Here is a 15,438-nt window from a genome sequence, read left to right on the forward strand (position 1 = left end):
ATTTCTGTTAGGTTATGCTCTGTTATGACACTACATATAAAAAAGTGATAATCAATTAACAACAAATGCTATAAAACAGACCAGAATGTTAGCTACAGTTCAGCTCATGATACATCACAACTCACAGGTTAATGTGATGTTTGAATACTAGCAATAAGGCTGTGAAATGTCTTTTAACAAATTAACCTGTACATAAATTAATTCCCACAAACCCAGTTAGCCTGAATAAACTAAAAGTTTATAAAGAAAGGCAAAAACTACCCTAACTTGATGAAAGACTGATAAAGTCATACAGAAATAATTGCTTGACGTTATTGCTTCTAAATATGGTTCTATAAGCTACTGAATCTTGGGTTATATATTTACTTAGTACACTTATTTTCTTTAAGATTACATGACAATATAAAAACCCTGAGTGTTAACTCACAGTGGACAGTGATGTTGACACTTGGGGACTCGATTGTCCTGATACCGTCCGGGACAAAGAAGCTGACTTCACAGGAGAAACGGGCATCCTTGTCCTCCTTTTCCACCTTGTATTCCAGAGTGCTCTGGACGCTGTAGAGGTCACTGGACATCCGAGAGCTCAGGATCACTATGTTTACACCTGGAAATTGGACAAGACTAAATGTGAACATGCATTGACCAACACCATTATGTGATTTAATTGCAATATGCACTATGTAGTTCTCTCTAAATCACATCTTAAATAAAACATCATGCAATCAGCTGATCTGAACAAAGTGCACATAGTTTGCTCCTGTTTGAGTCCTTGTTCATGGGAACAGTTACCGAGTTACACTAGGCTAACATTGTGTTCCCATGCTAACATGATCACAAGGAAAAAACACAGACATTTAACATGTAGTGGTTAACATAGTTACAATTTCAATCTAGCTTTTAGTATAGCTTGCAGGTAGTTTTTCCTCTAGTGCTGGACATTGTCAAAGGCAGCCTACATAGAGAAATATTTACTGAAAGTGATAGATGTACTGATCCAGTATGACAGCATTCTTTTAGATAACTACACGTATGCATTTTATCATTTCCTAGCTGGTATGTGCAAAAAGGATTTTCTGTTCTAGTCCTGTGGGGTGTGTCTGAGAAAACTATAATAAAACAGGAGAAAAGCAAATTTTAAACAAAGGGAGATTTATTTCTTATTTGATCCATCTGCAGTTTGTACTCACGTCCTGATTCGTTCATCAGTGGCTCGCCGTCCCTGTACCAGGTGATGTTAGGTTTAGGGAAGCCGTTTCGTGTCTCACATGATGCAACCTGGGTTAAAGGTCACATAGAGAAATCTTTGCTATCTTTAACTTGGTAATTTATTTGTTTTAGTGACTTTCAGATGCCTCCTTCACATTGCCATCTCAAAGAATATTTATTTGTCAGCGTCTAAAATTGAGTGGCTCACCTTAGATGGTGTGTCTTTAGTGACAGATATTCCAGTAGTGACACTCTCAATCTCTGGAACATCTGGAGGAGCTGAATAAGAAAAAAAACCAATTGTAGTGATTTATAATAAATAAACATAGAGCTCAGTGACATTCTAAATGTTCCTTTAGATTGATTTGCTTGTTTTGTGTGCTTTCTTACCAAATACTCTGAGGTGTGTCTTGCGCACCCCGCTCCCAGCAGCCAGCCCATTAACATGGCAGTAGAATTCCCTCTCGTCAGACAGTCTGACGTCCTGGATTGAGAGTCGAGTTCCATTCTCGTCTGTAACCACGTTAATGCGGTCGGTGTAATCTGTGCCGCTATCAATCAGTTCTTGATTGGCATCAGCGTAATAGATCCGTGACCGTGAGCCACCACGTTCAGCCTAGTAGAGAAGGACATACAGTAAGAACATGGCATATTTAAAGTTCAATCACTCGTTTTCAGTCAACTCAGTTTTTGCTATACAGAAAAACAGTTTGCCTAATGGGCAATTCCCTGGCTTTTATTTTGAAAGTTTAGCTGTTGCTAAACAGCTATTCCTACTGGCTGGCTCATGTCCCTCTGAGCTAGAAAATCATAACAAGCACTGGCATCCGAAACAAAACGTCCAAAATGGCCAAGTTGGAGTTCATCCTCGCCCCCAACCAGCCGTGGCAGATAGTTGCAGCTCCCTGAACCTGGTTCTGCCTGTTTAAAAGCAAGTTTTTCCTTCCCACTGTCACCAAGTTCTTGCTCATACGGAGTCTGATCAGCGGGTTTTCTTAATTTACCTTAATTTAACTTACCTCAAGTTCCTTGAGCCAACCTTTGCTGTGATTTGGTGTTATAAATAAAACAGAATGAAATAGAACTCACTTAAGAAGCTTGGATTTAAAAAACAAAACAAAACTGCACATTTGAACCCTACATTTACAACCCTGCTCTGTGAACAGATCTGCATGAATCAAAACTAAATCTAAAATGAATGAGAGCCTCAAAGACTTAGGATTGCATGTTACTTCACAAATAGAGCACTTTAAGAAATCTCCGGAAATGACACAAAAGTTTGATGTTGCAACAAAAAAATGGAGCTCAGGGCTCCCTAATGGTGAGGTAATTGCTTGACTTTAAGACTTCATATAACAGCAGTTGATAGTTTCAGATATTCTGAGCGTCAATTTTCACTCACCACAAACCACTGGATCAAAAATCTGGGCTTGCTGTCACTGTTCGTAGAGGTGTACTGGCAAAGGATCTCAGCCATGTCACCGATGTACACATCCACAGTCTCATTCATAGACAGCTCTACCTTGGCCAACACTGAAAAAGACAGAAATACATGCGCATAAATCAACTTTATGCTTCCTGTAAGCACTACATGGTTATCAAACATTATTCAGGAATCGTGTAAATCCAGACAGAATTGTCCAGTGAAATTGACTGGATGTATTCATCCTTACCAAACTTTAATTCTTAAAATATGTTTTACTTCTTAAAGCATTGCGCCTGACAGATGATTGACTGTCTTCTCAAGCCAAACTGAAGCTAGGCTGCCCTGTTAGCACAACAAAGAAGAAAAGGCTTCCTGTCCACATGGCATAATTTTAATCTCCCTTCTGCCTGACTGACTGTAACAAAAAAACCTACACAAACATCTTGGCCAGAAATGTAGTTCCCTAGGCGCCGTTGGGGGAATGCAGGCAAGAAAAAGACTAGCCAGTTTGACACTGTGCTGTTGATTCAGAGAGCCAAGAGCTTTTTCAGCCATGTTGGCCTTGGCTGCTGTTCTAGAGGGGCCCACTCACACAGTGATGAAAAAACAGAAGGATGGCACAATAACGTGTATTTTCTCTGCTTAATCTTGTTTGGAGTTACTTTGCAAAATGGCACAAGATACCCCCACCTTCTTACACTGTCAGGTGTCACCATGCGATAACTATTACAGTAACTTGTATATTTTCATTCACAAGTCAAGCAATCACAGGATAGAACAGATAGAATGTGTATGAACAGTTGCACTTGTGTACCCAGACAGCAAATACCAACCTCTCTTTCACACTGACTTAGCTTAAGCCAACTTTTGTACTGAGCAGTTAGCTGCAAAAATAGCCCGATCTGTGGGGTGTGCCATCATTCACCGCAATTTCTTTAGCCACAGCAACACAATCTTGATTCGTAATCTGCCCTACTTCCAGATTTTCCTCTGACTTTGTGTACTTCCACAAAATGAATATCAAGTTAAAGATTTGCTGTTTTTACACACTGAATGCAAGGTCAGCCAAATTTAAATCAAGTTAGTTTGTAGAGTTTTACGGGCCGATTCCAAGAGCAGTTTCAACACATCTTATAAGATTTATTTAGTCCAGGGAATTATTCATAGATATTCCTTTAAGTCTATTAATAATTACTACATACAGATGGGGGGAAACAAATTGCATGGCAATTTTTTGTACCAATGGCTTCTAAAACGAAAATAAAAATAATGAGTCAGAGCTACACCATGGTGCCCTCAAGTATGTTTTCAGCATTGGTTGAAACCGATCAAGCATGAAAGGAGCATTAAGAGTCCAGTTGCCACCCTGCTGCCCCCATTCTGCCGGCTGCTCCCCATCACCATCTTGTCAAGCCCCCCTTCCTCGGCACCAATCATTTTCGCAACTCATTTTTTCTTTCTGTCCCTCCCTCCTCTGCGTGGGGCTATGCTCAGCCAACCATTCCTTTAAGACAACGGGCGAACTATTGTTCCCCCACCTGGGTGGACCAAATCCCCTCTTGCACACATAAATAAAAATCCCACACACCAGTCAGCCAAAAAGTGTTATTTTCATCCAAAGCAAAGGTTAGCAACAGTTCATCACGTACTGAATACATTATTTACTGTGACAAAGATGACGTGAAACGGCTTTGAGACAAGAAACAGATTACGGGCACTGAAGAGCAAAATATGTCACAGAAGTCAGTGTAAAAAACGCTGTGTCTCTTTGGGGCCATGCTGCTAACTTTTCAGCTAATCCGATTAGCACTGGGGGGGGGATTTAGCTTCGCAAGCCAACCTGGGACCAGTCTTATCTGTTCCTGTTGTGACTTTATGCAGCATGGACTAAAGGACAAGCACACATGACCCATGATCTATGGAGCCTGACAACCGAAACTGCTGCCTGTGGGTGTGAATGCGCATACATTTGTGGCAGTCTGCTGTCTGTGTCTGGATGATATAGAGCTAATTCATTCAGGGAAAAAAACACTACTCCAGAATATTTGGATGTGTTGACAGCATGAGGGCTCTGAGTGGACCTTGACTGAGTGGCCTGTCAAGAGGACAACATAGGAGGACTGGAAGAAAGACCAGTTACAATGCAAAATTATAAAATAAAATATTAAATATTAAATATAATCCATTATTCAGTCAATTTCCCATAATGACAGCAGTAAAGCAAATGAAACCACCATGCTAGAAACAAGGAACCAGGCGTGGCTGAAACATGAAGCCAAACAAACCAAGTGACTAAAACTGCACTTTCTCAAATGATCATAGTTCAGGCTTGAACTGAAAGAAGAGTTCATCTAAGGAAGCGCTGACTGAGATATTTTGGATTATTTCTGATACCAATGTTTAAAATAACAATTTTTAACAAGTTTATTCAATGAATTGAAATTTACTTATTTAGCAACAACAGTCACCTCAAGGTGCCTAAGGTAAAGAGCCTACAATAATACAGAGAAAATTCATATTTCTAATACTCATATTTATTTGTTTAGCAATAAGTCTTCATTATAAAAACTTAATTTTTCTCTTTTGTTTAAACATCACTAAGAATATTGTCTGAACATGTGGCTGTTTTAGTTTTCAAAACCTGTTCTCCAATGTCTTTGCATTCAAAGACCAAAAACAATCACAGTTGTTCTCTGCAGACATGTTGGTGTCCTCCATGAAAACTACCAGAGACTGTAGCAATCTGCGAGCAACCACTAAGTTTTTGGTGCTGCACCTTTTTGTGACCAATTTTACATCCACCACTCACCAACCGGTCGGGGGATACACATCACTGTGTCATGTAAATGCCTTCAATACAAGTGTCTATGTAGTGTGTAGGTGAAGACAATTAAGATTCTTAATTAACATCTCAAATGATAAAGGCTGCTGTGTGAAGTATGGACAAATTTATTAACTGCCTTACAATATTACCCAGACTAGGGATGTTTAGTCCGTTCTGTTGATCCAGTCTGGAATTGAATTTGTTAGAAAGTTTCAGTGGATTGCTCTCAATGTTCAGCTCAGTGATTCCTTCACATTCATTTAAGAAATTGTTTTACTTATTCTCTTATATATCTTGGCATCCAGAAGCTGAATTAGCATTGAACTGTATACAGATGTTTATGATTCCCACTAAACTGAGCACAGTGAGGTTCAAACACTGATGTCCTCTTTGGGATAAATAGCAATTTTTATTTTGTGCTACAATGATGCCTGACAGTCCTAACGTATTTATACAGACTTGTGACTATTTTTAATAAGATATAGGAAAAGAAAGAGCACTGGAGAGAAAGGGCTGAGGTGGCTGAGATGGTTTGGACATCTGCAGAGGAGGAATAATGGACACAGGACGTTGATTGTCAAGCTGCCAGGCAGGAGGAAAAGAGGAAGAACATAGAAAAGATTCACAGATGCAGTGAAGTAGGACATTCAGAGGGCTGGTGTGACAAAGGAGGATGCTAGGGATAAGGTGAGATGAGAGAAGAAGGGGAAGACTGGAAAAGTAAGAGAATCAACAGACGAAACCATTTTGTCTGATGTCTGGGTAAGACTCACATGCTCTCACAATACTAATAAGACAATAATACACATTATAAGGGGATAGTTCCAGAATAGCATCTGTGTACAGTCACTCATTATGCACGTCGGACAATACTCAGACAGTATCCTCACATGCTAACTAGGTAAACTGCCATTATTGCAATCTCCATCCCATTAAGGCTGCAAGCTTAGGCCTTTAGTAGATCTGCAGCTCTGCCGCCGATAAGAGTCCAAATTAACTCTGACATCACAAATCTGTAATCCTGCACATGCCTGGTGACCCGTGAAATAGGACTGAGTGCCTATTAGAACAGGAATTTTACTGAATGAAAATCAAATTGGTTAAGATATATTTTGGAATATTCAGATATAGTTAAATCAGCACATTTAATGTTATTTATTTAAGCTACTTTAGAGAAAATGTATGAGAAGATTAGCCTTTCAAAATTTCAGAGACCTGGAAACGCCCAGAATAAAAGCTGTACGCGGGCACTGAGTGTCCCCTCAGAGAGTGAAGGGTGTAAAAAGCTAGCATGTAAGTGTGGATGACAGGGTGGAGGATTTCTCAATATGCAACCCTGGTTTGGTGCTGAACACCTGCGGGACACTGTGTACCGCCTGACATCAAAGAGCACACACACACATAGTGAAAGCATACAGTGAAGAAGAGCGCTCCTTGTCCTCCCAATGTGGCTGTTCTTTCAGAAGCAGCATCTGGCACAAATCTCCCAGCAGCCCCTTTCCCGTTGGTGCAGCAACTGTCACCCATGCTCTATTCTTTCACACAGACAGATAAGGAAGTGCTGCAAATCTCCTCAAAGCCACCTCTTTATGCATGTGTGATCTCCCCTTTCATGCAGTAAAGCATATCACAGCTTCAGGTCAAGACCTGAAACAGTCCTCCATGATCAATGCCGAGGTGAACTCTCTCAGATTCACGACAGTGCACCCTTTAAACTTGGTTGCAAAGCATTTTTAAACTATGTGACCAATTTGCTTTGCACATCTTTTGCAGTTCTTTGACTGTGAAGGATTCTCAACTTCAAATGTTGCATATTAACTTTAATCTTATATGATAGCACTGCAAAAACCCCCAAAACATTTACAAGTCCAATGGGATCAGCACTTTTGGAGGTTTTGCACTAAATGAAGGTGACTGATTGTTTTCTGTCAGAACAATACTTACCTATACTGCAGATTAGAAAAAAAAACTGGTTAAAAGATAGATTCTCACTAATGATGTGTCTGCATGTCATCAACGTGCCGAGTTATTGTTTTTGTCATTTGCTTACTAGACTTTTACATCTCCTGACCATGTTCCTTGGTCTATGAGTGAGTTGAAAGTGGCCGGCTGCCCACAGAAACATTACTTATTTGAAATTAAAACTATTTAAATGTCAGCTTTGCTGCACTGGTTTTGAATATACTTTGGCAAAGCTTCCTACACACCAGGTCTCTCTTTGTCTTTTATTATTTTCTTTATCACTACCTCAGCCAAAAAGGTTGTGAGTCGGTTCAAGTATGTCTGACTGTCCGTCTGTTTGGCTGGCAAATGGGGCTTAGCCCAACTAAACATTTTTCAAGTTAATTTAAATCAACATTTGGATCCAGGAATTTTTCGGAAGGATTCTTTAACCCTGAGGTAAAGGGTAAAAACTGTACATGTCACAGTGTATTTTCACAAATATATATAAATTTTCAATAAGAACATCTGAGAGACATTGTTTTAATATTCTCATGATGGTCTTTGCAAACAGATCCAGATATCCTGCAGGATTTGGGGGCTTAGTTCATGCATGATTATGGGATAAAATTTCAGCCATGGTAGAGGTATGCATGACTGCTCTTGTTTAACTCTTATCCACCTTACCACTCAAACCTCTGCTCACATACCTGGAGATGGCTTACAGACACATACTGGGAATGTTTCTCATCTTTTCTCAACTGTTTCACCACATCTTCCAATCACCAACAAACACACTGCCATTTTTGGCTTTTGAGAAATTACTAATCATTCCCGCTGGTTAGTAACTTCTTCAGCAGCTGCATACATTTTTAATCATCACACCCGGTGGGTGAAACTTCATTAAAGAAGCAACATGAATGTTTTATTTATGCTTGTATCTGATGTTCAGCACTGAGTGCCGCTTGTTCCTCGGTATCTACTATCCATCAATAGATCCCCTACAGAGCCGCTGGGCTCTGGCACGCAGGCTGCTCCACAGCCACAGGATGGATAATTAAAGGTCAATAGGCTAAACACTGTATCAACATTATGGGGGGTTCCTTTTGCTATGAGAGAGAAAAAAAACATCTGGAAAATAAGCCTATGGTAAGTCATTTTGCTAAAAACAAAAACAAAATTACACATATGTTGCATAGGGGTGGAAAGTACAAAGCCACCAGCTAAAAACATGGAAATACAACCAATATATTACACAGTCATTCCTCTCACCAAACGCTGGTGTAATCCAGTGTAACAACTGGATATATGATTTTATAGTTCCTAAATGTTAGTAACAGTAACTGAAGTCAGACTGGGAACAAGAGCAAATGCAGCTCAGCAATCCAGAAATACCCCTGACCACAATGTTGCTGCTGCTATTTGGTTTCCTCTTTAAACATAAATATAAATTCAAGAATAAATGGCATGGTTTCCTTCTACTAAATGGATAAATGGATAGGTTGGATAAAATATTAACCACAAGTTCAAAGAAGGTTCTGACCTATAACGACATGTTTAAAAACCCTTTCCATTAATTAATTTAGTTTTCAAAAGCAGGTCATGCGATCCTGCTCTGTGAAAGGTAGGCAAAAATGATTTCTGAGGTAGACAGAATCTGGAAATGACAGCAATTCCTTCTTCATCTCATATTAACGTGTGTGAAAGACGAGACATTAAGGTAAAAGGGGCCAAATATGAGGCTTTGGCTGTTATCCTAACACTATAAATAGGAGACCTTCTTTCCAATCAAACCTCTGACGACAGCACACTGACTTGCTGCTCTACTCCAACAAAGGCCTTCTTATCCCAGCCCCTGTGGTCATCATCACAGTGCTGAATATCCTTGAAAGCTACAAACTAGGTGCCAACTAAATCAGCTTTCCCTCAACCGCACAGCAGAAAGGCCTGGGATGAATTAAAGTCCCCAGGAGCCAAGAGCTCTGCTAACTGAATTCAAAAAGTTATAATATAACAAAAGCAGCAATATAATCTATATTTTTTGGCACGTCTGGCTTTACTTAATCGTTGACAGAGTATTTACAAACAGAAAACATGCAGATGTTGTATGTTATGACATGAAACAAGAGTAACTGGGCTGAATAAAACTCATTATATTTTACATTTCAATCAACAGGACATTAGCAGGATTTCTGCAGTCCTGTTTTCTTTGAGTGTGATGTGTTTTCAGGAAGTTTATTGCTACAAGATTTATATCCCTTCTTCGGGATCTTCCAAGCTGATTATATGTTATTCTTTCAATACCAATGCAATTCTGTTATTCCTTCAGAAATCAAACTCACTAGTGTAAACCTACGTTATCCACCACAATCATGTTTTTTTTGCACATTTTGCACACTCAACAGTGTTGAGCTGGTTTTAATCTCTCTGAGGATACAGGTCCTATCTCTTATCGTCAGACAGACTAAGGCTTAAAGATGTTCAACATCAATGGATTCTAATCACTGAAGTCTCTCTTTTCTGCTAACCTCAAAATTGGCTACCTTTTTCTTTAAAAGTTAAGTAGATGGTATAAAACAAATCAAACCAACTAACATACACTCTCATTGGAGCACTGTAACCAAGAAAGCCCCCCCCCCCAAATAAAAACACAAAAAGAGGAATGATTAATTTCAACTACATAATCATGTATGCAAACAGGTCAAATCTATTTAGTGGTATGTTCTGTGATACAGCCACACACTGATTTGTCAGCCGAGTTTTTACAGAAAAAACGTACACATTTATCTTTCATGGTGATTACATGCGATGTGACACACAAAGTCGCTCACATAAACACTCATTTCTGTGCTTATGAGCTTCCATTTGTTTGAACTTTTGTGGATTGTTTTGTGCATCTGTGTCTGTTTTTATGTGTGTATTAGTATTCAGGCAGGCCTGTGCTACAACAAAGGCCTAATTGTGCTTTCGCTCTCCTTTTATCCCATCACCCAGACATGAGGGGAGCTGTCGGGCAGGCGTGCCACACCCAATTCACCGGGATCAAAATGCTGAACCCCAGCCCCCCCCCCCCAAATCCCACGCTGAGAACCCTAATGCTCTCAAAGAGAATATCATAGTGATCACAGGTGCACTGCTGTGTTAATGAGGAGAAAATGCTAGTCCCTGTGCCCAGGCCAGTCGTACCCTCCAACACTCACACAAAGCATAATCCAAAAGCAATGCTGTTCTGGTATTATTAAAAAATAATCTTAACTCTCATAGCACACTCCCATCAAGAAAATATCTGTAGCCAACAGTCCAACAACCACGCCCGATTTCACTGGCGACAGGGCAGTTTGAGAATTGGCTCCAATCTCTTCAGAAAATCTGGTTTCAGTTTTCACAAATCATCATATTTGCCACTGAACTAACCATTTCCGGGAGGACTGAGAGAACCGTTAATCAGATACAGATACAAGCCAAAAAATTTGACATAAATAAATGGAAAAAGGAGACAACAAGGGAACATTTTTTTGGGAAGAATGGTGTTCAACACCAATTTAAAACACCAATTTTTTGTAAAAAGATTGAACTGATTGGTCCAACACGTAATTTAACACAGGGTAGATTGTGGGGAGTTTAATACATGTTTTCATTTAAAGTTCTCAGTAAATACCCTTGTAGTCAGAAGCTTACATACACTCATCATGGGTATGAATGTTGAGGTAATTTTGGGCATTTAATTTTCTTTCAGCTTTTTTTTTTAAATGGAATGACTGTACAGGATACATCTTTAATGCCTAAAACCAAAAATTGGATGCACACATTTGAATTATTTTGGATTTTCTCTAACCCATACGGGGTCAAGTGTATAGCTCAAATATATACATACACACTCACTAATACTTGAGTAAAGGTTCCTTAGCAAGCACCTTGATACTTTTGGTAGCCATCAGGAAGGTTCTGGCATAATTCGAGCTGAATATTTCACCAGTCTTCTTGGCAGAGTCAATTTAAATAGGCTGATATAGGCTTGAGGTTGGGGCATCGGGACAGCCAATTCAGAAACTTATTGTCATCTCTGATGTGTATTTGGGATAATTATCCTCTTTCAAAACCCAACTATATCTAGTTTTCTTAAAGCTGTTGATTTGAATTTGGAGGTAGTCCTCATTCCATTCATGTTGCGCAATGTACCAGTACCACTGACAGTAAAACAATCCCACAGCATGATGCTACCACCACCATGGCTGAGCTGGTACAGCGTGCTTAGGTTTAAAACATCACCTTTATCATATCGGCTGCATTTTTTGAAATCACTGTCATCAGATGCTTTCCAGACGGTGTTGCATTGTAGATCAATGCTTTCCTGTTTTCATAAGTCCCTCAATCTTGACAAGTGGTTAGAGTGAAATATCAATCTTATATATTTAATCTCTGTAATATTCTGGATATTTATAATTGAGCTATTTGTATATACATTAGAGCTATTTCTTTCTTATATTTTGTAACTTTGTAATATATTGTATTATTAAATTTAGTTCACATTGTTACTGCTCTTATTGTCTTGGAGCAACTGCGGCCCCATAATTTCCTTAGGGATTAATAAAGTATTCTGAAGATCCTCAACACCACTGGTTGAAACGTAGCTCAAACCATGACAGAGCCTCTACCGTGTTTTACAGAAGGTTGCTTGCCCTCATGTTTACACCTCTCTCCTGTCGTCCTCCCTATATATTGAAGACGATTTCAACCAAAAATTTCAACTGAAATTCAATTTATCATGAGCACGAGTAAACCTAAATGTTAAATGGACATACTTAACATTTCACTTTCATTAAACCTATTATCTGAATATACATATCATATGTTAAGTAAATACAAAAATCTAGCTTGTTCAAGTAGTTTCTTATCCACATTTCTCTCTTTTTTTCTTTAAATTGTAACTAATAGACTTTTAAAATAATCAGATTTCTAACAGTAACTGCCATTTTGCTTTTACACCATGGCCAATAATACAAAGAACAAGAGATGGCTTGCAGAAGCATTGTTTTCTAACGTCATTTCAATCCTTACTCACTCAAGCACAGAGCTGAGGTTGTCTGATTGTCAGCGAGATGCAAAAACAACCAAACCTCATGGAACCAGCAAATTTTGGGGCCGATCTGGTTCTCTTGCTTTACAAACTTTAAAACAGGACATTAGCTGTGGCTCAGGACTCCCCAAGCACACACCTAGGCCATATATGTTTCACAGAGATCAGTCATGCCTGCTTTTCACATTTGAAGCAACATTTGAGCAAACATGCATTCAGTTCAGAAGAAAAGAGGAAGATGAGAATACAATGATAAGAGGGTCTGAGTATATCTGTCTGGTTGTACCGGAATGTTATCAACCACATCTTCCAACTGCTCTTTGTGATCACACACTCACACAAAGTGAAGAACTGTGGCAGGGATCACACCAGATTCAGAGGAAACCCAAAAAAGGGAAGAAAAAAAACCAAAAAAAAAACTTGGATGTCAATGTTTTGTTATCAAGGTTCATTGACTGATCTCTAGGCCTGTGTGAGACCTTAAGCATACAATTACATCTAAATCTTAAATCTGACTAACTTAAGAAATCCTTTTAATTGCACTTTGTAACAAAATGAAACTTGTCATCTGTTAATTAATCCAAGTAAATCCAAAAAGACTTTGGAACTGGTTGCCAAAACTTTTTTTTTTTTTACAATGGAAACTGAAAATCTGTTAGCAGTAACAACCATTATGCTGTTATGCTATTATGTCACAGTCAATAATATAAAAGAATAAGAGATGCTTTGCAGAAACAGTGCTTGCTCAAGTAAATCTGGTCATTCCTCTTCCAAGGAGAGAGCTGCGGTTGTCTGCTTGTCAGCAAGATTACACAAAGCTCCCAAGCTGAATTTCATGAAAATTTGTGGACAGAAAAGTAATAAAGAGAGAACATTTAGGTGCAGATACATTGGCTGTGGCTCAGCCAAGCACCCATTTAGGCCATCTATGTTTTGCTGAGATCAATCATGCTTATTTTCTATATTTGAAGCCAGGTTTGAACAAACACACATTCAGTTCTGCAGTGAGAAAAGATAAAGATGAGAAAGAAGTTATAAGAGGATCTGAATACATGCATCTATACTCCTGCACTGGAATCTTATCAACCACATCAACCAGCTCCAACTCTTCAGCAGCTAGACTGAAGTAGCGATCACATCAGCTCCAAAAGAAGCCCAAAATAAATATAATTCGTTTATTTTTTGAATGTTAGTGTTTTGTCTAGTTAATCAGTAGATCATTTGTTTGTTGCGCTTTGCAGGTCTTCTGTGGCTGGGTGAACTTGCATTACTTGGTGGTTAGGGGGAGTGCAGCTGAGATACCGGTAAACACTCAGAGACGGGGGAGGGAAACTTGTGGTGGAGGGCAGAGCAAGAAGCAAACAAAGAACATGTGGGTTTTACTGCTACTAGATAACTGCAAGCGTTCAGAAATGCTGCACAAGCAATTACAAGACTTTTTCTATAGCTAAAAATATGTTTATGCTTCACAACCTCTAAGTAATTGCTGGCAATGAATCACAAATCCCAAGACAACAACATCTCACATAAATTAACCGGTTTTAGAATGTCTTGCAATCCCCAGGGTATCGTAAGACACTTTATTTCAGTGATTGAAAACATCTTCACCTTCACCTTCCAGCAGCCTCATTGACAAATTTCAGAGACCTAAAAGTTGTCTATTTTCACAACAAACCTGCCCTGTATTTCACATCAAAACACAGACCTTGCCTCCAGGAAGTAATAAACACTTTCTCCTTTTTCTCTAACAGGAGTCAGATGCGTGCAGTCGGTCAGACACAATGTCAAACACAATGATATATCTGTGTTCAAAACTCATAACCAGCCGCATTGTTTGATATGAAAGTAGTGAGCAGCTCAGCGCCTACTTTATCTTGATCTCCAGACTGGGAGACTCCAGTTCTCAGAGCTCAGCAGACAATATCCACCACTTGTTTTATTCAGTGGGCCGCAGCATGCCAAAACCTTGAGCCAGGGACATGGTTATGACTGGATTCCCAGTCGTCGGGTGGCAATGTGTCCTGCTGGGCTGGGGAGGATGGGGGCGGCGGGGTTCACATTGACACAAGCAGCTGTGAATAATAGGAAAGTCGCCCACATTCCCATGCTGCAGGGGATGGGGCAGTTGGGGGGGGGGGGAGCCAACAACACCTGTGGGCAGCCCATTTGTCAAGTGATTTGTGGGGCAGAGTGTAGAAGCAGTGAGAACAGAGGAAGGAGGGCAAATAGGGGTGTGTGTATGTGTGTGTGTGTGAATGGAGGATGGGGGGGTTAACTTTGTAGAGTATTATCACAGGACCACACACAATGTCATGCCTGTTGATTTCCGCTCTTACACACACCTGTGCAACTTAAAAAAGTGTTCACTTCCTCAAACTACGATTGGAGTGGAAAACAGCAGAATCCAGCTGAACTGGCCTGAAAGCAATGAAACTGTATGCCTGCAAGCTTATCGATTTGTTTTATCAACTAGGGCATGTTTTTCTCACACCTGCAAACTACAAAACACTGATGTCATAGCAGCAGAAATTTTCCACACCTGAGCCACATGCGTGTCTTCGTGCTCTGTTTCAATTCTGGGCTCAGACTAAAAAGATAATAAAATAGCTGCACTGATCCTGAAGATCCTGAACCATGGGAGTGGCATCAATAAAATGCTGTGATCTTATTGCACTTTGTCCTACTCCTGTCCAATATTGAGCTGTTTCTACATTTTTACTCAGGTACCACCTAAGCTTAAAAGTCCCCAAAGAAAGATGACTCTCGCACAGTTTATCCATTCAGAGACAAACAGAAAGCTAGTCAGGGCACTATCTACTCTATTCTTACAGCTGGACTTAACACAGTGTAAATATAATGTAAAGCATTCAGCCTGGCTCTAATGTTCCCAGAGATTTACTCTCAAACTAATTCCAACCATTTAGTGAACAGAAAGAAAATTATGACTATTACAAAGTCCAG

General features: G+C 39.6%; 1 protein-coding gene across 2 annotated transcripts in view; it reads right to left on the reverse strand.

The window, feature by feature from the left end:
- The window catches only part of mcama (melanoma cell adhesion molecule a), a 50,184-nt gene that overhangs the window by 16,815 nt on the left and 17,931 nt on the right, over positions 1-15,438 (reverse strand). For both annotated transcript variants that reach the window (XM_063486178.1, XM_063486177.1), the window contains exons 2-6: positions 2,612-2,742; positions 1,600-1,825; positions 1,418-1,488; positions 1,191-1,278; positions 428-607 (exon numbers count right to left, since the gene is read on the reverse strand). In XM_063486178.1, the coding sequence (XP_063342248.1) occupies positions 428-607; positions 1,191-1,278; positions 1,418-1,488; positions 1,600-1,825; positions 2,612-2,742 (696 nt within the window). The remainder of the gene's footprint in view (positions 1-427; positions 608-1,190; positions 1,279-1,417; positions 1,489-1,599; positions 1,826-2,611; positions 2,743-15,438) is intronic.

Source organism: Pelmatolapia mariae, linkage group LG10_11 (assembly GCF_036321145.2).
Source record: "Pelmatolapia mariae isolate MD_Pm_ZW linkage group LG10_11, Pm_UMD_F_2, whole genome shotgun sequence".
In the NCBI taxonomy this organism is placed as follows: domain Eukaryota; kingdom Metazoa; phylum Chordata; class Actinopteri; order Cichliformes; family Cichlidae; genus Pelmatolapia; species Pelmatolapia mariae.